Source organism: Orussus abietinus, unplaced genomic scaffold (assembly GCF_000612105.2).
Source record: "Orussus abietinus isolate OABI.00-Male unplaced genomic scaffold, Oabi_2.0 scaffold73, whole genome shotgun sequence".
Taxonomy (NCBI): domain Eukaryota; kingdom Metazoa; phylum Arthropoda; class Insecta; order Hymenoptera; family Orussidae; genus Orussus; species Orussus abietinus.
In genome coordinates this window covers 1-22,393 of record NW_019394248.1, presented here as the reverse complement: position 1 = coordinate 22,393, position 22,393 = coordinate 1, and the positions used below count along the sequence as shown (strand labels likewise).

Below are 22,393 nucleotides of genomic sequence, written 5' to 3'. Positions count from 1 at the left end.
GACGAATAAATTATCTCAAAAATAATATCCTCCTTTTTAACCCTTGCTCCACCCGAGCGGCACCGCCCTCCGCGGAACAATATTCAACATTTAACAATAGCCAACATTTATAGAATAAAATACCGATTTTAGGGCTCACCGTTAATTTCAGTTAATGCGACCTTCGATCTTTTTCGTATCCCCGAATTGCTTCAGTCCTCGGCAAACCTATCGTACGCGATTCTTTAATGAACAACACGTTTCTCCACTATTTCCCTGGACCGTAACAGCGTTTCTCAAAAAGTGTGCTCGTTTGTTATTACCTTGTTATGGGAAAGCCCCTTCGCTCTCGGTAACGTCAATAATCGAAAATTCGGAACTGTACCATTTTTAATCTATTGTATATTCAATAACTTTCGGACGAGATATATTAGTTCACTAAATTAAAAGACTATCCAGAGTATTCGGAATATACATCACAAGCCTAAGAGCGAAGGGAAATTCCCTTTTATTCGAGTAAACTCTCATGTTCATATTTTATTGCTACGTTTCGCGTTCACGAGAGGTCGAGGATATAAAGACGCCAAAGTGTGACCAACAATCGCAATAAAAAAGTCGCTCGACATGATCCACAAATAATTCATCGTTCAGCCACGGCGGCTATGTTTGTTTCGAAAAGTCGCGCTTTCCTGATCCTCTTTCTACGAACGCGTCTTTAACCGTGTCTAAACTCGTCCTCGACATACTCACGCTATAATTGACTAAATATCGAGCAAACGCCGGTTCCGCAGGTGTCGAGATATTAACCCTTGTGTACCTCTTTCACGAAAGTGTGAAAAGTATAGCCAAGAAGGACAGATCTCTTGGAATTACGGAATTATCTTGCCCAATCACAAAACCCGGCCGATGGTCGGCGCGCATGGCGGCCATTTTGAGAAACGCTGATCCAGCGGCCAAGTCTTCCGGGACTTATTGCGACGCTAAGCCTCTGTATTGCACGACATCGATATAACACCTCGAGATGAAAAAAAGGTTTACAGGCTGTAAACACTCCACTAATTTCCTAGTCCAGGCTATCGGAATGTCGCGGGACCACGTGACTCCATTTTCTCTCTCCTTCCATCTTCCCGTCGAAGGATAGTAGAACGGTGATGACGGTAATAATCCGTAGTGTTAGCGTTACAGTAGAAGTTATACAGTAATATAACGGTAGTGTATTAACAGCAATGATAGCGTTAGCAACGATATAATCTCCCCTCTCGACAGGACTCGATTGTTCGGATAAAGTTCCAAAAAGCGCACACCATCGTATTCAAAATATGTAAGTATACGAAGTTTCAAATTAATCGGAGGTATGCGCTTTTCGGAACGTCCGATTACTCGTCTCGAAACTGACTCCGGTGGACTCTCTCGACTTCCAAGTGGCCTCCGACGAGGGTCATCTTCAATGTCCATCCAAACGTGGCGAAAAATCAATTTTTGTATACATCTCAGGTGAAATTAAAAACGCCTTTTCACCACGCCTGGAGCTGAACACAAGGCTCTCTAACGCAATACATCATGCTTAGCGAATATCGTCCTTGAGGAGTACCTAGACCACGAGGCAACGGATAAACGAGTTCCTCGATTACTTTCATTGTTCTGGCGGATGAAACCCTTAGACGTACGTCGAGGCGTGTAGCTAATCAATTCATAATGTTACATTCGCTCTCTTTAATGTAAAGAAACCAGAAGATCGGTCCGACAAAGGCGAGGCTTCATTGAGAAAAAAAATCAGTTGACCGCAACAAATATAAATCACATATAGCACGGATCACACGGATATGGCGGCTTTTCGAGGAGAGCGTTGCCTTGCCTTTGCCGAATTGAACTAATAATGCAACGACGAAGTATACGAGGTGATTTGCATAATTCTTGGAAGTAACGGAGATAATGGCAAAAATATAACGCCACACGGCATATAATTAATATATCGCTCTCACTAAGAGTGGTTCGAGTTCGATCGCGCGTGACTGAACTCAATATTTATGTATAACTAGAACGCAATTGTCGGTAACACGACTTGGAGATGCGAGTCGCCGTTCGGTGGTTAGAACTAAATATCCTAACTCCTAACTAGATCACTTCGTCGGTAAAAAAAAGAAAAGGGACAAAGATGAACCGTGAATCGATTGCCATTCGAGAATGAGCGAACTGCAGATATGTATTCATTATAGTATCGATTTTGCGCTGCGCGGACTAATGCGGATGCAATTGCGAGATGGACCTCATTGTTAATAAAAAAAGTCCTCGCAGTGCCAATAACCGCGCCTATCGCGCAAACTGACGAAGCGAGGACGATATGACCCATGGCGATGCAATTAAAATCGACTAAAAGAATGAAGATAAAAGAAACTTGAGTATGCTCTTAATACTTCGCGTTCCAGGCGTCCAGCTAATGAAGATCCGGAAATTCGAGAGACGCGTGGTAGGTAAATAATAAAAGTATGCAAATGACAGAAATGACGTAAAAGCCGAAGACGAAGATGCGAATAATGCGGATGCACCTTGTACACTGAGAAAAAAAGAACAGTTGACTGAATCAAATTTGTGTACCAGTCTGACATTCCTTTGGATGTATTTCATCGCAGGATTTTGTTATTGCGATGCATATTTCTTTGAGACAATCAACTTTTTTTTTTCCCTCAATGTATGGGAGTAAGATGAGAAGGGTACGCCGTCGATCGCGAGGTTACGTCGCGGTGCAACATGTGTGACGTGTTCAGTGTGTCTGTTCTGTAACTTGTGTGTATGTACGTGTACACGGGTGACAAACCGGCACGGAGATCCTTATTCCTGTAAAAGACACTATATAACAGTATTTATGTACATTAACATGCGTATAGGGGCTATTCGAGATACCGTAACTCGGGGGGTTCGCCTTGGGAAGCTTAAAACGACCAACGTAAGTAGGTGTGTAGTGGGCTTTAGGCTAATTGTAAGATTATAGGTTTGTTTGGTGACAGACACGAATGAACGAATGCAGGGTGTCTTTGGCGACAGGGTACGTAGTGCCGTTTTATGGCAGTGGTACCACCACCTGCACGTAGGTTACGGGGAAGTAACCCGTGCGTCCGTTCAGACTCCCCTCGTACCAGTTTTCGTCGATCTTCTGAATCAGCGTGATCGTATCGTTCTCCTGGAAGCATAAAAATGGTTGCTTAAGGGAAGTATCTTATTTGAATTCGAAATGAATTTTTCATTCTTAGTGCAGTTGCATCGTTTCAGCGATAGTAATAGTGACGGTTGACTACCTTGAATCCGAGTTCCCCTGGATTCTCCGGCTCGAAATCGTAGAGAGCTGTGCAACAGGGTTGCCTCGACATCGGCGTTCTTGCTGGCGATTTGCTGGGAGACGGCAAGGGAGATGCTGAAAAATTGACAAAGTCAGAGGTGTCCTCAGCATGTCGATCGCAGACTTTGCCAGAAACTTCCTGCGTCTCATTACAAGGACTGCGACCATAAATTCAAGTCAACCTCGATGTATTCACCTAAATAAAAAATAATGCTCTACGAAAGAACTACTCCAATCCCTTAAGATGACATGAAAGTGGCTTCCAAGAGGTCAATCGTGAAACTTTCCTCCGAATTGAGGGGAACCAAATCGTTTCAGCGAAACAGCGAAAGAACGGATGAGTAGCAGAGGTCTAAAAGAACAGTTATTCTAGAACTCTGCTGAAAAGGATGAAAGCGAGGCGAGGAAAGACCGAGGGAAACATAGAGACATATTCCTTTCTCGAGTTTCGCTTGGTCTTTCATGACTTCCCATGATGTATCGTAAAGTACAAGCAGCCCCATGCAGAATTTACCATTGGTAGATTGCGGCGGGTTTGCGGCCGGAAACAGTTCGAGTTGCGAGCGCTTTCCGTCCGCGTGGACCGGAGACCCGGCTCGACTTGCCCCTGCGGCGTGTCAGAAGGACAGACATTCAAGTATGCGACAATTATACAACGACCAGACTGGAACTGTGTCTAGGGTGGTGAAACGAAAGGGTCATTCTATCCAAAAAGTTTTATAAAAATTTTCATATTTTTATATATACAGGATGACCCTTTCATAGCACCTCAAGATGACGTGAATGTAGTATCAAAGTGGTAGTGCATTTTGGGTCTCACATTTTTCTTTACATTGTTATTTAACTGTTAATTTTGTAGAAACACGGTACGATACACGGGTGGAGGAGCAGTCGACACTTCCTTGAATTATTGCAGGGTCGAGAGAAACGGAAGGTACACGATAATGCAAAAGTGGGCAGAGATGCGACAGCACGCAGGGTATGTGTAAAGTCCATGGCAAGAGACTATAGGAACAAACATAGTTGCAGCCAATCAACCGACAGACCGTGTCGCAATCGGTACTTTCCGTGAATTGTGTGTTTTTTACCGTGAAGAGAGAAGTTCCCACCGTTCATGGCGTCCGCTGGGGCGATCCCTTCGACGTGCAGATCGGCCAACGTCTTCGGCACGAATTCCATCTTGGGTCGGTTTGCCGCCTCGTCTTTCCTGAAAGAATAAGAAGAAGCAATTCGTCAGACAATTCGAGTACATTAAAGGGATGTGAAAGTGACGTCCAGGACGCATACTTTTCCAGGAGGGTCTCGGTGAGGACTCTGAGAACCTCGATGCACTGCTGATGGTACTCGAGCAAGGCTTCGCTGAAGGTCGCAAGCTGGGCCACCTGTTCCACCTACAAAATAAAAAGATGAATGAGAAAGGGAATTTAAGCTAGCGTAGGAGTTCCATTTTACTCCCACGCAAATCGGGACCCCACCCACGTCCACCCTAAGCGAAAAAATTACTTTCTAGCTGAAACGAATTACTCGCTACCATAGAAACGTTCCTTGTCGAAGAAATTTCTCAACTCCAGTAATGTTGATTTCGTCCGCAGAAACAAATGTTTGGTTGTAGTTAATAGAAAACTACCATTTTCTTTAGCGAGAGACGACATCGGTGAACTAACTAATCGGGTAACTTACGTCGTTCTCCAGCAGATTGAACATTCCCATCTGCGCGAGATGCAGACTCTCCGCGAACTTCTCCTCGGCCTGACGAATCTCTTCGTCTGAAACGTGAGAACCTGTACGCAAAGGTTGCGCCATAGAAGAATTAAAAATTGCACTACTTGGGTTGCTCGGGCATCCGTAAACTAGAGACTTTAGGGGACATTCGTTTCACAATCGCACATCCATCATAGTCCCCGTACATAGAAAATATTTACATCAAACATGCATGGAAAGTGCTGTGAATTAGAAAAAAAAAAAAAAAACGCTCTAACGAGGACGCGTCGAAGGGTCTCGTCGGATTTTTATATTCCTTTTTTGTTTCATCTTATTTAGTGGTCCAGGAATCTAAAATAATTATATATTCAACAAGACTTCCATAATCAAAATTTTCTAGTCATGTCAATCAGACGTTCTCATTCGTGATGATTAGAAAGCTTTTAACCAAGCATCTGGTAACATTAATCGCACCTTTTTTTTTTAATATGTATAAAAGTATCTTCGATATATCCTCGTTAAAACAGTCGATGTAGATGAAGCGAGGTGAAGGAGATAGCACGCACGTTATTCGAATTACAGTAATTTACTGCACGCACTTATTTACGGCATTAATTCTAGGTACTGAGTTTCGTGAGCGATTACACACGCGACAAGAGGAGTATGAAAGCGAGGTCATTACGTGGGAATTTCTACGTATATCCTTATATACAAGAAAATCCCTTTTTTTCGAGATACTGTACTGGGTTGCAAGCAAGTACTGATATACGTGTACTTTTTACAGTGCACTATTGTATGAGGAAGTGTATGAGAGGAGTATGTTTAATAAAATGTCTGAAAGACTTGCAGAAATCCCGTCTAATATAGAACGTACCGGCCTGAGTGGAGGACGACGTCCTTGCCGGGCTTCCGAAATGCGGACTTGCCGACCTTTTCCCGGCTAATAAACGAAAGTTTCGCAGTAGAAGGACACTGGAGGTCGTCGAAAAGAAGCCGCGTATTTCGTGCACGTGCCGAAAAATCGTGCAAATGCAAGTCCGAATCAGAGAATATTCTTGAGCGATGTCATGCTTGATTGTCGAGGTCAATTGACGGCACGATGCATGTGTATACACGGTCGCGGTTACAGCTAGAGAGGGATTGTAAAATCCGACATTTTATAAAACGCCGGATTTTACAATCTGGCTATGACATACACAGTCGCAAAAATCTATTCGTCTTCGGTCGAAGGTGGACGTACCTTTCGCCTGTTTTCTCCTCTTGCAGTCGAAGTCCAGCCTCCGACCCTGAAGTTTCTTCCGATGGTGCTGAAATTAAATACACATACGTGAGACAGAAAAGGAGCAAAATCGATGGCCGCGAGGCCGACCAAAATCGAGGCCGCCCTGGAACTTTCTTCATACAATTCCTCTCACCATAACTTCCTTGAGGTCCTTGGTCTGCAGATGGTGCAGGGGCTCCAAAAAGTTCTGCTTGATGTTGTCGTCCAGGGAATACTTAACATCGGCCATCTGTTTCATGGCGTCGCCCATCTCGATGAGGGCTTGACCTGTGTTGGTCCATAACAATTAAAATAACTGTTATTTTGGACCTTTCGATTAATTTCATCTACAATTTTCTCGCTCGCTATAGGGGAGACTTCGTTCTCTGAAAATCGTACCGAAGACACTGTCTTCTCCCAGTTTCTTGCCATAGGTGAGCATGCAGTCTCCGAGTACGCCTTCAGGCTGAGGATAACTGGAAGCTTTGGCTTGGCCGCTGAGTTTGCTGATTCCTTTCACAGCGGCCATCTTGGCTCTCGCCGTAGGGTTGGGTTGCAGAAACTCCTTCGTCTTCAGCTGAAGCTCCTCTACGAGCTCGCAGGTAACGTCCGTTTTCTGGAACGGGGAACCAAAAAAGGAAATGAACTCTCTCTCAAATCAGTCGTCTCGAACAAGACTTTTTTTAAGGGTATTCTACCGAAATGTCCGAAACTTTGACCCACGACTCGCGAGCACTTAAAAATTATCCTGACACGTTCATAACACCTTAAGCGCACCATGAAATTAATTTACGCATACAAAGTAATTCCTCGACGAGTACTTCCGGACTCCTCTATAAGTCTGCAAGTCTGTAAGTTCTCCGAATGATCGACGGGTCAACACGGGGAAAATTGCTCTTCAATTTGCATCCGAAAGAAAACCTCGAGCTTCGTGAATATAAAAATAAAAGAACCACTCTACTCCAACCATCGTCCGTGCAATGCCCCCTGATTTTCATCCACTTCCGGTTCTTTTCCCACAGCCTCCCGGTAGTTCCTTCTTCAAGCGAGTGCTTGCCGAAGAGAAACCAAAGAGCTTGGTCTTTGCATCTCCGGCTTGTGCAATTAACGCCCCAAACAAGAACCCACCACCGCAGACCCGGCAAACACTCGGGAAATAACGACGCATTCTCCCGCTTTTCCTCACTTTTCTTCCCCCTTTTTTTTAGTACTCACCCTCTCCATGTCCACGAAATCCACGTCTAGCTTCGTTCCCTCGGCGCCGCCCATCTTTTCGGTCATGTACTGCAATGAAAAATTCAATTTTTAGTATAGGCACTTCATGACTATTTAAACATCACATTTCCAACAATATATCCCACCAAGGTGAGCCAGGTGGGGAGGGCGGAATTTTCCCGTGGGTTTGTGAACGTGGAAAAAGGAATATCGTAAATCAGAATTGCGAGAATCCAGGGTGGATCGATTTCGATAGGCTATGATATAAAAACAGCTAATCCCTCGTAAGAGGCCAGAGGAGGGTCTGTTGGAATTGGCCGAGGGGGCGACGAGCGGGGAGAATAAATTCTCCACTGGGATGGATCAATCGAGCCGAGGAGAGACTTTCGGGGAGGCCCGAAGAGAGACGACCAAATGGTCCAGGGGCAATTCCATGGGGTCCCATGAATCCTGCTCGAAAATCCGTTAAGGTGATTCGAAAGTGGTGAAACCTCCGATCGCTTCGAGTGGGACACTTTTTTTTAACAGTTACGAAAGAGTCGGTCCGTGTACATAGGAACGTCAAAATATTGATAATAAAATATTGATAAAATAATTTGACACTTCGGCACGTGATGACTTTTTGGTATATATATGACACTTTCGTAACATCTTAAAGACGGGTTGCGATTCCACGTCTTATGGCCGACAGGGAACGTCCCCTGGAAAATGGACAAGGGGGAAAAAATCCAATGGTCCAGGAGAATGCTTCCAGGCGTGGAAGAGATAATTCCGAGGAAGACAATTCCGCCAGCCCTGGATCAATATCCGCAACGCGTTGATCCACCTTGACGCGTCCTCAGGGTCGCCTTGAAGTCTTGCCAGAAAATCCCCGGAAACGGAATAAACGGCCAGGAAATATCGCAAAGGCCACCGGCCCGTGAAACGGTAGCGGGTGATTCTCGTGCTTTATTCCAGCATCGGTAAAGCGAGGAAATCGAGGTGGAACGAGGGAAAACGAGCCGACTACCTCACCGATCGACTACTTCCAGGACCATTCTCAAACAAGACGCGGCTGATCTTTATGATCCCACCAGAGTGCCATGACCTATCCTAAGAACGATTTCTACCATCTGGATGTCTCCTCCCCCATGAAACTACCCTCTTAAAAATAATCCACGTCTCAAGCCTGAATTAATACCCATTTATCATAAATGTAAAAATAAATCCACATTATTGTCCCACCAATTGTCCCCGAAAATGAATGTACTTCTGTACTAAATATCAATTTTAGGGAGTTTTGTTCGCAGAATGCCCCTGTGCGTTATACGGTTAGCGTTAACCTCGTTCCAAGAGGGGGATGGAAAACGCGATTTCCGCCGAGGCGAAACCCGGTTAACGCTCGAAAATGGAAAGCAAGAGAGGAGCTATCGAGCGGTCGTCTTGTCGGAGGAAAAAATATAAAAATCTGGGGACGACCTGAGGTAAAGGGGGAGTAGGCTCGTAATGATCGCTATGAACTTGGCGAGTACGCTCTACGCTCCCTTCGGGTGGAGTCGCGTTGTGCAGCTCCCGCACGACCCTGACCCATATTAACAATGACCCAGATGCAACGTTACGCTCCCTTACGAGACAGAGCTGGATGCCGGGTAAAGGTCGCTCCCGAGTCGATCTGACCTATATCGAGCGTCACGTAAAGGCACGTAAAGGCTGATCCGATTATTCCCCGATTCACGGCGAATCTCCCCCTTGGGGAGAAAGACCCTTGGAATGCAGCGACAAGTTCGTGAGAATGGGATTTCATTTAATTCGCCGTACCTATTTTCAATATGCAGGAGGAAAATGGGGTTGTACAGGTCGGATAAGGATCCTAGGGATTTATTGAAATGAAAAAAAAAAAGACCCGACGATTTTCCTGGAGGTGCCGGAATATTCTGAACGAACAATCACAACCGAGTGTCGGGGTCCTCGAGCGTTGCTTTCTGGGGTTTCTTAATTTTTTAAATTTGACTTTTCCAAGAGATTATCTCCCCGGAACCCTTTCACAGGCCAAATGGCGGTAGAATAGCCTTCTTAAATTAAAGCAGGGTCTTCTCGTAAGGTCAGATCCCCTTAGAGGCAGTAAAAGCTCCTAGAGGAAAATTTAGAACGTGACCTGTCTGCGGGGCCTAGGGACTTCTACTCTCGGAAAATCCACTTGGGAACTAGGTTCTGTTGCTCTCGTTTTTACGACCGGACCCCTCCACTTTGAGAAAATCCACTTGTCCCTAGCTCGGTCTTTTTTTACGTCTCCTTTCTGTCCCACTCTCTGCCGGCAGGAATTAACAGTCGAAATTCACGCGAAAATCTTATCAAGAGAGATAACGACTGATAATCACCTTACAGAAAAAGCAAATGCGACACATACGACGCTTACAATTATAAAGGAATCACCCTCTGCCCTGAGAAAAAAATACTAAAACTACAGAATACAGGATTCGCTTGGAGTCGAAAAAGAAAAATAGATTTTGAAACGGATGGCAGGAAAACTGCAGTGGAGTCGTCAAGAACTCTGATTTTAAGTCGTAGGGCTTCGCCTATCAATCGACATGTACAACGTGTACCACGGTCAAGTATCAATGAACAAGACTCCTGGAACGTTTCCTCGGATGAAAAATAAGCGAAGCAAATAAATATATAAATAAATAAATCCGCGCTCACCTGATTCGCCTTGTTGATCTGCTTCTTCAGCCCTGCGAACGCCATCTTGCCTGCTTACTTTTCGTTCTCTTCGAAAAAATGGATCTGCAACGGACAAACTGGAATTAGAAAGAAAAAGGAACACGAAATGTTAACTTTCTGACCTCTTAAAGTCTTTTCGCGAAAAATGTCGTTTTTCATCATTCTTTAGGACGAGGTGGAGAAAAAAGGAATATATTTAGAAAAATTCAGGAATATCATGACGGGAGTGTCGAATTTCGGAGGACACCTCAGGACAAAAGCGAGGACATGAGATTCGGCTTGTGACCCCACGGGTTGGCCTTATCAACGGGTTTAATGAGAATAAGTGTCCCCTTAATAAGAGCAAACGTCACGAGCTCTCGGCCGACATCAATCGAGGCGAAAAGTCGCGGGGGAAGGCGAACGCTTTTTTTCCAGGCCTCATTATTTGGGAATATCTGGAGCGAGGAAAATTCGGTGTCAGTCGAAGCTAGAAAGGGGTCGACACGTCGCAGGGGGGATCGCGAAATCGATCCCCATGACCGGCGCTTTTCCCATTTCGCAGGAAACCAAGGACCGAGCGATATTCCGACGAGACAGCGCTCGTACAATAATTTTGGACAAGGAGAGAATTCCCCACGTTTCGAAGGTTTCGATATCACGCATGCGGAGAAGAATAAATAATCGATTATTATCGCCCAACATTCCCCGGCGTCCCGTAAAAGGACAAAAGTCAGGATAGAAATGGCACCCGGAGGTTCTCTCGAAGGCCTCGAGAAATATCACCCCACCTCGTGCGAGTATCGATTATTATTCGACGTGGGCGATTATTTAATACGTAACGGCGCGGAGGGGTGAAAATTCGAGATGGATCGTCTCACCTGCGCGCTTGGGGTCCTCCGCGGGTGCTCCTTCCGCCCTCCCTGGCCGTGCCTTTCCGAGGATCAAGGATAAAGAGTTGGTATCCTCGCGGCCGATCGGACGAGAAAAACCGAGCGAACGAATCGGCGCGAGACGCGAACTCGGCGACAGTCTCTCGAGCACTGCGCCTTTCTAGGGGTAGTTTTCCGTCTTGCGGTCGATACGAGGACGGCTCTCTCTCCTACCCCATGCGCCAACCCTGTCAGGCACGCGTATTCGGTCGTCCCTGCCGCCCCTCCGCCGGTGGCGCCCTGCCTGCCTTACCAACCCCTCCTTGCGCGCCTTTTTCCAAAAAACTTGGCGCTTCTTCCTTTCGCTTTTCGCCGATCACCCCGAAGTGGGAACAAATTTTTTTACTTAGACCAAAATCCAAAATGGCTACGTACTTCGATTCCTCGTATTCGTTACGACTCTGAATTCATGATATCTTTTTCTCATGGCCGAAAATTAAATAAGACCGCCAGGTGACATAAGCGAATTTCTTCGTACGCTATCACAGTTAACCGTTATCGGAGTAGCTTTTTCGCAGAGATTCTCCCTCGTTTCGGGAAATTTCCGTAATCGTCGCGATTACGGAACCGTCCTCGGACGTTGGACGTCGCGATCCCGCGAACGGACACTGTTCTTGTCTTTTTCACAGCTCGACGAGGTGCCTATCGCCCGATAATAAACTCCGACGAGAGGCGCACGCCCCCTCGCTCTGTGACTGTACATCCGCCCGACGAGTACGCATTTTTTTTTACATCCTTCTTTCTACACCCCCGCACTTCGGAAATACCAGGGATAACCTCCCCAAAAGGTGTCGCATTCCCCTCCCCCATGAACCCGACCTTTACCTCCCCAGGGAAATAATTCCGAACCCTAAGAATAATTAGGATCACTTTTTATTTTAAAAATTCCGTAGAGACGTGAGCATTTAATTTTTTTTTTTTTTTAGAAAAACCTCCTGAGATCACTCGCAAAGGGTCGCTCTTTGAATTACATAAATTGGAGTAAGTAGTTACGAGAAAAACGTGGCGAGTAAGGAATGTTAAATAAAAAGGCGCGTGTCCGGATCGAGGGAGGATTCGAAGCACGGGCGATTATTTATAACGCGAAAAAGAACGAAACGGCCAGTCGATCGATTCGATAAGTCCCTGCAGATATCACGGTCACTGAGCACTGTGTACCGATCCAATAGGACGGTGTACACTGGTGCGAGAACGAGAATAATTATTTACGCAATTGTAGGATCCCTGACAGAATTCTCGCCCACGTGGCAACCAACTGGAGCAGCTCTTTTCGCGATTTATTAATCGCGCGAAAATGCGCATAAAAAGAATAAAAAAAAATACGTATAAACAATTCAACCTATAGATATATTTTTTTTTTAACTCCATTTATCTGCAATCCCTGATAATTATTATCGAATGTTCACGCAAGGGCGGTTGGGAATTTGAATTCGTGCGTCATGTAGTTTCGGTACAATGTTTGCAGCAGTGCAGCAAACGTAGAGGAGGAAGAAAGAAGAGGTTGGAAAATCCGAGTTTATCTCCCGAGAGCGACTCTACCATTGCGTGTACACCCGGTTATCGGTGCAGGAACATATAAATAATTCCCTGAATATTTAACAATACCCGCCACAGGAACAGAGTCGGGATATTTATACACCGCGGTGCGTGTTCACGAAGATGAATTATCGAAACGGGGAGATAAGAGCGGCTTATTAATAATTCCAGAATAACACGAGGAACAAGGAGTGCGATTCCCGAGGCTCTGAGTAGGAAAGACGAAAAATGGAAAAGTGAAAACGGAGGGGAAAATTTGAATAAAAATTTTGAATGGGCGCGGCTGGCGGCGCGCTTCCCGTCGACCAATAAACGGCCGCCGTTGACTCGTCCCGGGAGTCGACAAAATGGCGGCCGGGTGAGATTTGTTTTTAAACATTTATCGGGAGCGAACGACGAACGACGAGGACCAAAACCATGAATCAAGGGTTTTAGAAGAGATGAGCCGAAAAGGGGCGATCTTTCTAGAATTTTGACTACTCGATGATCCGCAATGAGCGGCCAACGCGTGCCTGTGACGTTTCGTCTCTTACATCGCGGTTTCGGCTGTATTTATCGAGCTGCGCATGCAGGAAATGTCGACGGCGGGTACGAAATGTTTATTACTCACCACAGGAGGCTGCGAAGATGCGGTATTCTCAGCGAAACTTTGGTTTCTAACCCCCTGCCGAGGTTTGACACGACCAGCTGTCCGATCTCTGAGGTTGACTACGCGCGACATCTACCGAGTAATTGAGGAACTACCATTGGAGCATGTGCCATTTGCACTGGTAATGGTAAACCGTGGGTACCCGTCATTGATGGCCTGTCAGTACTTTAATAGGAGTTAAATGTGCTGAGAATTATCACAATTGATTTCTTCTACCAGTCGTGCCCCTTAAATGACGAGTTTCCTTAACTTCTGTATTAACGTCAGTCACCAGAATGAAATATCCATTGTACCCTTGAACATCTCCAAATGTTGTACAATCTGGAATTAATATAAAATAAAGTTTTATTTATCCTAAGCTCTACAAGCTACATTTCCAACGGCGAGTTTATTCCTAATTACAGTAATTTTAATTATGTTATGACGTTTACGAAATTGTTACAAAAAACAGTAGCCTATAATACGGTTTAACGTCTACACCACCACTGGAGAAATACATCGTCAAAAATATGATTCTGCATTTTCCAATGAGATAATGTTTCTCGGCTGTTTTGAATGTTATAGGTATTTGTGCTAATTACAATGTTGGTGGGGAACTGAAATTTATGAAGTGCTCCGGGATTTGAGCTCGTCGTAGCAGGACCTTAGGAAGATGTAATTTTTCTTTAAGGGGTTGTTGTATTCGTGACCCTGAAATATACACATTTTATTAGTGTAATATAAACAAGTAATATAATGATCACTTAAATATTTCTCTCTCACCTTTGACCAATCGTAAGAAACGGAATATGCGAAAATTTGACCATTGCGATTGAAACAGCAACGAGTAATTGATTGTTCCATGGGTTCCGATGGCTTTAGCTTGGTGCGTGCATCTTTATCCCAAAAACTAAAAGTACCATCACTTCCAACAGTTGCTAATGTACCGTGTACAGGATGAAATGCTATGTCATTTACCTGTAAGACACAAAAATCAATAACCAACCATTAAACTACTTTTATGGATGCATTATTTAAACAACGTACTGCATATATATCTTGATATCCATTTGGTGCACCATTTGATCGATGACATTTGAATGTAAAGTTATCCTTCGGATTACCCGGGTTCACATATTGAATGGCTACCCGCCCTTCAACACTTCCGAGGGCATATCCTGTGGGACCTTTTTTCTTATCCCTAAAAATAGCAATGCATCGATGCTGATGTTTCAACGGAGAATCCATGCGTTTATATTCCTGAGGTGTCCCTTCTAGTTGGTATACGATTAAGCCTCGACTGGCTGTTCCCACCACTGCCATCGGATAGTCCTGAAATTTATTGCGCACGTTATATATTTATGTTAACTCACTCATCCCTTCATTTAAAATACGTATACGTACAACATCGGCACAATAGCATCTCTCAGGTAAATTAATGGTCATCATAGGATTTGGGCTTCGAGTATCCCAAAACTGCAAATATTTAACATCTTGAATATAAAATATATGTCGTATTTCTTTAATAACAAGTAATACCGACCTTTAATGTTTTGTCCCAAGAGCCTGTCATAAGGCAAGAATAATTGGTGCCTTTAACCCAATGACAAGTTTTGACTGGCGCATCGTGCTGAGCCACCTGAACGCTCTGATTCGAGGCTAAGTCCCAACATTTTACCATCTTGTCACACGAGGCCATAAATACTTTTGTTCCATCCTTTATAATAAAAATGCACTCATTTATATGAAATCGAACCTCAAAGTAAAGAGTGTCTTGATTTTAATATCAGTATCAAATTAACAGCATAAATATAAAACATACGTCGTGCCAGCAGACATCAAGTATAGGACCAGCCATCGAATTCATCGACTTAGGGACAGTTTTTCCTGTCTGTTCAACTTCCCAGCAGCGTACATTGCAATCCCAGGAACCGGCGACAAGAAAATTCTGTGGAATAGACGCTGGACTGAAAGCCAAACTTGAAACCGAGTCGTCCGGTGGCGACACAACCTCAAAGTCTTTCATAGGATTTGCAGTGTTCGTAGTGCCAGTTCCTAACGCCGCACTTTGATTGAACATCTTTCTTTATTTTGGTTTTTACCTAGAAGTAAACCAATCGTTGGTATGCTTACTAAAAGAGACGTAACAGGAAATGCGCGGAATCCATTATACCTACTTTGTATACAAATTTAATTAGCTCAACAATGTCAGAGAAGTAGGACAAAATGAAGTATTTAGCCCTTTACATTATCCAGTAATACAAAGTCACGAAAACTATCGAAATCCTTAAATTACTCTTAAATTATGCAGCCGGCAAATATAAACTTAACCTTACACTCAATGTTTGCCTTGGTACGCCAACGGCAACGTATCACAACGTATTACAACAAATACTATAAATATATATGAACAGTAGAGAGTACTCATACTTCATGTTTTGTAATTCCCGATAGTCGCTGCTGCCAACTTGTGGCACTTTATGAGACTTAGTAACAGTCAATACAGTTTTAACCCCGGTTCCACGACTCGAGTTAACCGAAGTTTAAATTGTGCTGCAAACTACAGCAAACTACGTGCTACATGCTCCGTGCCGGTTCATCAGTAATATCAGTAATATAGTCTGCTATCTGATAAACAAGTTTATAAACCACATTCAATGATCATTTATGAGTGTAAAGGAACCTGAAGACCGATCTAATTCAAAATAATGGCTTTGAATAGTATTAGGAAAGTAAGTGTTGCTGAAAAAATAAAAAAATATCTTATCCTATAAATGCTGGCACTGGTCGGAATAATAATTCTTTGTTTCAGATTGGAACATCCTGGCATCGCATGTCACCAGTTACATTGTTTAGGTTCTACAGTTTGTATGAACCAGATTACTTGGAGGTGCATTTAATAATTTTTCTTGATAACCTGCAATACTTAATTGGCCTGCATTTATAAAAAGACCTTTCATTTTTGTAGGTTGGAAAATCTAAGATACCAGTATATCCAACATTAAATGTACAAATTAAGGGCTACGACTTTCCATTGGTGGAGAACTATCAACGATTTATTCATAAACTTGCAGACAATATGAATTTACAGATTCTTGATAGGTACGTCTAGTGGATATAATTTATCCTTTTTTAATTGTATATTACAATCATGTTTAAATTAATATAATCATTTGTAGTTGGGCAGTACCACCAAAAGAATTGATCGTGAAAAGGTTAAAGCCTCACAGTTCAATAGTTTGTGCAGAATATAATCTTAAGGTTTACAAAAGGAACACTCAAATAGAAAACGTTCCTACAACTTTATACCAGATCCTTCTTAGAATAATGGAAGCAACATTACCACATGGGGTTACATTTAATATAGAATATTTTGATCCTGAAAAGGCAAAGAAAAAATATGTACCAGACAAAGAACTACTTGACTTAAAAACTGAATTAGATACTTATAAAAAAAAATAAATCAGTATCTTATATCTGTAGTGTTATTCATCTTCGCTGCAATACCTCTTTATCACATCGGATGAGAGCACGAAGAATAGAGTATGTTTCTGTTCACGTTGAATACAAGCATTGCAAGTGCTCGACATCCATTTTAATCTTTATTACAAAATGTATTTATGAAAATATCTCTTGTGGAAAATATGTACAAAGTTTTTTAAACTAATTGTAGCTGCCTTTGCATTAATAAAAATGGTATGAAACGTTTCTTACAAAAGGCCAAAATGGACCACCTTAATTTTACCAGCTTCTTCGGTTTTGACAGGTTCCTTTGCTTTTTCCACATCGATGTCCTCTGTAATTAACAGATGGTGAAATTAACACATTTTTATGCAGAGAGAATATTTCTTGTAGAATTTAACATACTTGATAATGGTTGGAAATCTTTCAGATAATCCTCATTTCCTAAACATAGAGGTAAACTCTCGGCTAACTCTCGTTTTGGATCCATTGGATGTAAGTGCGTTGTAGGTCTTTTTGGAACTGGTCGATATGCTTGTCCCTAATATAAATAAAAAAACGAAATTATGTAGTCAATAATGACTATGACAGCTTTAAAAATCAAAATAGAAGACTAGGAAACTTACCATTCCTGGCACCAAAATGTGGGTAACAGTGTCTGAGAACTTGACTTTTGGTTTTTCTGTCGACATGGAGGGAGTGTCAACTGGAGGGAGACAATGTGGCAAAGCTTTTGTGTTGGGCAGTGAAGGGTTTATGATGGGTAGCGGTGGCACATTAGAGGACATCTTTGATTCCTTACACGACAAAGCACTTCCACTGTTTTGAGAGATTCCTAGCCTAAAAGGTTTGATTTCTAAAGGCTTGCATTGCACGTTGTAATTACAATGCAAGTGATTCATCGAAGAGACTGAGCCTGACTTCGCATGACTGTTAGTGAGATACTGATCACTCAAGTTGTCACAACTTCCATGAAATGGAACGTAATCCAAATCGTAATTCAGTCTATAAGTCCTCGTTGGGTGGAAATTATTTTTTATTTGACCGTGATTCACCTTCGTAGTAGAATTGTCTCTTCGTGGAATCTGCGGAACAGAGTTTGCAGTCCCAGAAACTTGAAACTTCAGTGTAGGATCTTCCGTATCAGTTCTTGTCGTGCTATTTCTAGATAAGGTGTAATTCTTCTTTGGTAAATTGTGGGTATAACTTGCAAAAGAGTTTGTAATAGATGGTGGGGGTGGCACTTCAGCATGCTTTTTCGTAGTCATCGAGTGAGGAGCCTTACCAAGGTGTTGGAACGAAGAGCTATCGGAGATATTATCAAGCGTGGATGAATAAGTGCTACCTTTTTCATATTGATCCGATGTGCTATCGTCTGGATCGTTAAACGATGTAGACATCAAGTTGCTGCCTGAATTATAGAAAGGTAGAACAGTATAACCAGTATCAACATTATTAAATGCTGCAGTAGTTTCGATCAATGCATCGCTGTCACTAACTAAAGCACCACATGACACATCGGTTGACCTGGAGTACTTTGATGATGGTTGTGCACCGATCTCACTTTTATTTTCCACAGTTGAGTCACCTAATGAACCACTGCACAGATTTGACATTGAGCTTGATGTCGGACCGGTAAAAGAAGTTGACGTAAAATTATGTTCCGAACCTTCTGGAGTGACTGAAGAGAAGCTTGGAGGCACATCCATCGATACCGATTCGTATGTAGGATCATTGAATGGAGTTGACACAAAACTATTACTTTGAAACGATGTTCCTGTTACAACACCAGAAACATTAGACGTTCTAGTGAGAGAAGATTGTATTAAATCACTTGCACTATGATTGCACTTTAGATGACTAAGAGACACTGACTTCAAGGCACAGAGTGACAGATTGCCATATGACACATTTGTCAAACTAGTAGAAACACTATTCAAAGGCTGGCAGTTGCCGACAGAACTCGTTGGAGCAATTGGCACAAAGTTTAACACTGGCTTATAGGGGAGCTTGCTGAAAGACGTAGTTGGCAAAAGATCACTGGGCACTAAATTATGCGCCGTACTGTCACATATCGTCCCAGTAAGACCAGTTGTGGGCACATTGAATGGAGTTGTCATCAAATTACTATCGACTGGATTTAGTGATGCAGTGGCATCGGTGAAGGAAGTTGACATTAGACCACTACTGCTATATAGGGAAGGATGAAGAACAGGTAAAGGGGGAACCTGGCTGCTCGTGTTTCTGATGAATGGTTGCCTCGAAGACAAATCTGTTCTATCTTCATGGCGAGAGTCTTCAGTTTCACTGCCGTCACTATAAGATGCGTTCTCTTTGTCACTGGCTGAACCCGAACACAAAGAACATGACGGTCGGGAGCATGTTGAGTCTGTCATTAGAAAATAAAAATGGTTCATTATTGGATACGGATAATCAGTAAATTGTGTGGAAATCTGAGGTTAGGAAGTTAGTGAGTTAGGTCGATGCTTACGACTACTGCTGCAGCTGTTCGATCTACTTAAAATCTGTTCAGCCTTTTCTTTCGCTGCTGTTGCCATTTCCATGTCGTTCATGACCAATGCATAGAAATGTATATCCATAAAGAGATCGTGATCATTCAAGTCTATGGCCAGTCGAAAAGCCTTCTCAAAAAGCTTGTATCTTAACAGATGGTGGAAAAATCTCCTTGTAAGATCTCTCACTTCATCACCATACTCCTCTTCGATGGTTTGACTTATTGGTCTAACAGGTACATGAAAACTGCCTAGAGCGTTTTGAATCAGACCTAAATAAAAAATATTAAAGAATTGCAGAGACTAGTACAGGAACAATCTGCCAATTACTGCTTCGATCATAATTTTACATACTTTCTCGTTCTGGTGTTAACGGCAGCTTGAATAAATAATTAAGAATCTGATTTAATGAGTGCATGCAGGCTCGAGGATGGATATCCCAGTTCATAAAGAGTAGTAAGGAAGTGGCTCGTTCCACTTGGGAAAGGCTTAAATGTTTGTGTATCAAAACATCTCCTGATAGATTCTCGCCTTCGACGATTCTAATAACTCCTAAAGGACCCCTAAAATCCAATCAATTAATTAATCTCAGTAATCTATATCGTAGCATTAGCAAAAATAACAGTAAAAAAATTGCACCGTTCAAAAAGAAGTAAAAACAAGGAATCTCCATTATAGTAATGATCCAGGTACGATGCTGCATCAATTTTCTTGTTCCATTCCATACGCAATAAGGCAGGTTGACTTCTATTCCAATTAAAGACATTAAATTAATTAAATACAAGTGATATATCATTCCTGAATGTAAACTCCAAAAACTAAATTATCTTCCTATACCTGAAGTATGTGGACAAATCCAAAATGTTTGCAGACGTCGTATCTTCGCTGAGCATTTGGCTCCTGATACACGACAAGGAGATGTCAAAGTGCTGGAATTGTCCTCTTTCATTACCAATGGCAAATATCATTCCGTCATTATGCCACGAAGCTAATGTGGGTATCTAAAATATTGATATGCATATCTTACAAATCCTTTGTAGTTAATGTTAATAGTATTGCTTCATTCATGTATGCAGAAAAATCTAAATTTGTTAAATATATCATGGGAGAAATGATATTCAAAATCTTAGTGACACTTACAAAAGCTGTTTTAATGCTGCTACTGGTTCCTTTAGTTTGATCGTGCAAAGTTATCGAGCCATCAATGCAACATAACAATAACATGTCATGGTTTGGAGAAAATTTAACACAGCTTGTATGCGTTGGCAATGGAACAGAAATAATTGCAATCCTTTGCAACTTGTCCTGCTGCGATACTTCATACGTACGCCACTCGATCGTTACTTCCCCCTGTTGGATGTAACAGTTTGTTTAATGAGATATAGAGGTATCTGCAAATTGGTACAATTAAAAATGCGAATTTCGAATTTGTTATTTAAAAACTTAATTCCTTATTTAAAATGGTATACACATGCTTTAAATTTTACCAATCATAGCCCTCCCTTAATTTTGACTTTGAGATTTACCTTTCGAGAGACTTTTTGCTCGACCGAGTGAAGAACATTATCATGGTATGTATCAAATATTATGCACAATGGATCTAATTCAGTGCGTAAATAACACAGCAGCTCCACTTTTACGCTAAAAGCAGATTATTAGCATGAATGGAAATATGCGTAGAAAACTGAACTTTTGTGTAGTAGATAGGGTAACCTATATTATGACTTTTTCTTAATGAGCATGAGATCCATAGAGTATAAAAAATCTTCACAGAATTATAACATCACAGGTGATACACTAAAATGTTTTGGAAAACCTGCAAGCTTGTCTCTTACCCAGTAAGGCGATATAGATGCACATTAGCACGATCATGTTCTTTCACCGTAGGACTCCACGGGTACACTTCGTTCATTGTGGATTTCCACCAAATTAAAATCTAGAGAATGCACGCAGATCATTGCAAACAAAATAGAAATCATAAGTATACTACATGGCTTTACTCCGGTTTTATATTCATGCCAGGATCCACACTCACCAAATCACCTGTTTTATTAACTTCTATTTTCTTATCTAGTCTGCGCCCACAGGGACCAGAGAGGTCAACCGTTATTAATTTTGGATCCAGTCTTCCGATCTTTTCAAAGACATGTCTTCTTGGTTTTGTAAAGTGAACGAGGGTTATTTGACTGTCATTGTATGTGCAAATCAGATGGTTCTTTGTAATCATAACTAAAAACATTATTTGGCAATTATATTTGTTACGAGTACAAACAAAATATAAGTCTTCTTACCATCAGATATGTGATCGGATACTTTCCCAACGAGATACTTATCAAATATTATTTTCTGTACATCACCGGTAGGAATGTTAATTTGCAGTTGAATCAATAAGCCTGAACTAAGCATTGCATGAATGATACAATGATCATGCCATTGTAAATATAATACCGAGTTATCTTTAAGCTGCTCCTAAAAATAGTGAAATGTCTATAAGTTCTAAAATATTTTTAAAAACTTCTGAAAATTCTACCGTTTAAAACAAAACCTTACCTCTAAATACTTAATTGCATCCTTCAACCTGTTGCCCTTTTTATTCTGAGGTGTAAAAACCATACTGCGCTTTTGACAATACAATCGTTTACCTTCCTCATACAAACTATTAATTCGCTTCTCATGGTATCTAATTATTAAAGCCGAAATCTCAATTATGTCACTTACTTATCACTTAACACATACACTTAATTATCAAATGCTCATTATAATGCAGTACAAAAATAATTACAAGGTGCATAAGTAAAATATTACATATTCAAAAAATATACCTAAATGCTCCGAAATCGGTGTCTTTAATAATAACAGTATCATCAAATGTCCACAAATGTACTTCACCCAATAAAATCAGCATCGTTAGTAACTGAATTTCTCTACAATGCACAACAAACTGAGTAAACAATGAAAAGAGGTTACAAACACTTTGCTGATTGACACCCGTGTTTTCACCCGAAACTGCTAAATTTAAAGACGATTAAGTGATGAGTTGAGAAATTCACGGGAAGGATCGAGTCGATTCGTTGGGGCGTCGGAACATAAACTCTTTTTCCAGAGGAAATTCAGATTCGCCTATAATACACCGGCAACGCACCACGCTAGGAA

General features: G+C 42.0%; 4 protein-coding genes across 12 annotated transcripts; 1 reads left to right on the top strand and 3 right to left on the bottom strand.

The window, feature by feature from the left end:
- Positions 1–2,945: 2,945 nt before the first annotated feature.
- Positions 2,946–13,565, bottom strand: LOC105695787 (endophilin-A). 7 transcript variants are annotated; one of them, XM_012417702.2, is made up of 12 exons: positions 13,248–13,565; positions 10,170–10,253; positions 7,491–7,559; positions 6,675–6,891; positions 6,430–6,563; positions 6,255–6,321; positions 4,994–5,094; positions 4,601–4,704; positions 4,402–4,520; positions 3,828–3,920; positions 3,273–3,388; positions 2,946–3,157 (listed from the first exon to the last, which is right to left on the bottom strand). In XM_012417702.2, exons 2-12 carry the CDS (start codon positions 10,212–10,214, stop codon positions 3,038–3,040), a joined length of 1,185 nt encoding a protein of 394 aa, XP_012273125.1. In that variant the 5' UTR covers positions 10,215–10,253; positions 13,248–13,565; the 3' UTR covers positions 2,946–3,037. The 7 variants fall into 7 exon arrangements, with proteins under 7 accessions (XP_012273125.1, XP_012273161.1, XP_012273152.1 ...); XM_012417738.2 differs by having other exon boundaries at positions 4,423–4,520; XM_012417729.2 differs by having other exon boundaries at positions 4,994–5,079.
- A 47-nt stretch (positions 13,566–13,612) lies between these two features.
- LOC105695816 (mRNA export factor) lies at positions 13,613–15,663 on the bottom strand. Of its 2 annotated transcripts, none has more exons than XM_012417777.2 (7): positions 15,602–15,663; positions 15,088–15,367; positions 14,809–14,982; positions 14,670–14,741; positions 14,313–14,597; positions 14,049–14,243; positions 13,613–13,976 (listed from the first exon to the last, which is right to left on the bottom strand). In XM_012417777.2, the coding sequence occupies exons 2-7, from the start codon at positions 15,343–15,345 to the stop codon at positions 13,890–13,892; spliced, it is 1,071 nt and encodes a 356-aa protein (XP_012273200.1). In that variant the 5' UTR covers positions 15,346–15,367; positions 15,602–15,663; the 3' UTR covers positions 13,613–13,889. The 2 variants fall into 2 exon arrangements, with proteins under 2 accessions (XP_012273200.1, XP_012273191.1); XM_012417768.2 differs by having other exon boundaries at positions 15,443–15,649.
- Positions 15,664–15,880: 217 nt separating this feature from the next.
- On the top strand, positions 15,881–16,991 carry LOC105695243 (39S ribosomal protein L48, mitochondrial). Its single transcript, XM_012416619.1, has 4 exons — positions 15,881–15,997; positions 16,078–16,155; positions 16,234–16,367; positions 16,445–16,991. The coding sequence occupies exons 1-4, from the start codon at positions 15,974–15,976 to the stop codon at positions 16,725–16,727; spliced, it is 519 nt and encodes a 172-aa protein (XP_012272042.1). The 5' UTR covers positions 15,881–15,973; the 3' UTR covers positions 16,728–16,991.
- LOC105695195 (WD repeat-containing and planar cell polarity effector protein fritz) lies at positions 16,814–22,379 on the bottom strand. 2 transcript variants are annotated; one of them, XM_012416559.2, is made up of 15 exons: positions 22,063–22,145; positions 21,791–21,920; positions 21,532–21,709; positions 21,276–21,469; positions 21,076–21,176; positions 20,767–20,881; positions 20,381–20,590; positions 20,078–20,241; positions 19,880–19,987; positions 19,595–19,803; positions 19,219–19,512; positions 18,397–19,116; positions 17,354–18,315; positions 17,133–17,268; positions 16,814–17,061 (listed from the first exon to the last, which is right to left on the bottom strand). In XM_012416559.2, the coding sequence occupies exons 1-15, from the start codon at positions 22,143–22,145 to the stop codon at positions 16,976–16,978; spliced, it is 3,690 nt and encodes a 1,229-aa protein (XP_012271982.1). In that variant the 3' UTR covers positions 16,814–16,975. The 2 variants fall into 2 exon arrangements, with proteins under 2 accessions (XP_012271982.1, XP_012271974.1); XM_012416551.2 differs by having other exon boundaries at positions 17,354–19,116; positions 22,063–22,379.
- Positions 22,380–22,393: the final 14 nt, after the last annotated feature.

What these genes read in the sequence shown, in the direction of transcription:
- LOC105695195 (XM_012416551.2), bottom strand. Translation starts at nt 22,145, where the DNA reads ATGCTGATTTTATTGGGTGAAGTACATTTGTGGACATTTGATGATACT. An exon ending in CATCTATATCGCCTTACTGG is followed by an intron (nt 20,882 to 21,075) that starts GTAAGAGACAAG and finishes ATCTGCTTTTAG; the next exon opens with CGTAAAAGTGGAGCTGCTGT. An exon ending in TTTTTACTTCTTTTTGAACG is followed by an intron (nt 19,804 to 19,879) that starts GTGCAATTTTTT and finishes ATTGGATTTTAG; the next exon opens with GGGTCCTTTAGGAGTTATTA.
- LOC105695816 (XM_012417777.2), bottom strand. Translation starts at nt 15,345, where the DNA reads ATGTTCAATCAAAGTGCGGCGTTAGGAACTGGCACTACGAACACTGCA. An exon ending in CTTGGGACAAAACATTAAAG is followed by an intron (nt 14,742 to 14,808) that starts GTCGGTATTACT and finishes AAATATTTGCAG; the next exon opens with TTTTGGGATACTCGAAGCCC. An exon ending in TTTCTTACGATTGGTCAAAG is followed by an intron (nt 13,977 to 14,048) that starts GTGAGAGAGAAA and finishes TGTATATTTCAG; the next exon opens with GGTCACGAATACAACAACCC.
- LOC105695787 (XM_012417702.2), bottom strand. Translation starts at nt 10,214, where the DNA reads ATGGCGTTCGCAGGGCTGAAGAAGCAGATCAACAAGGCGAATCAG. An exon ending in TGGGAACTTCTCTCTTCACG is followed by an intron (nt 3,921 to 4,401) that starts GTAAAAAACACA and finishes GACACGCCGCAG; the next exon opens with GGGCAAGTCGAGCCGGGTCT. An exon ending in CCCGCCGCAATCTACCAATG is followed by an intron (nt 3,389 to 3,827) that starts GTAAATTCTGCA and finishes TCAATTTTTCAG; the next exon opens with CATCTCCCTTGCCGTCTCCC.
- LOC105695243 (XM_012416619.1), top strand. Translation starts at nt 15,974, where the DNA reads ATGGCTTTGAATAGTATTAGGAAA. An exon ending in ATGAACCAGATTACTTGGAG is followed by an intron (nt 16,156 to 16,233) that starts GTGCATTTAATA and finishes TCATTTTTGTAG; the next exon opens with GTTGGAAAATCTAAGATACC. An exon ending in AATTTACAGATTCTTGATAG is followed by an intron (nt 16,368 to 16,444) that starts GTACGTCTAGTG and finishes AATCATTTGTAG; the next exon opens with TTGGGCAGTACCACCAAAAG.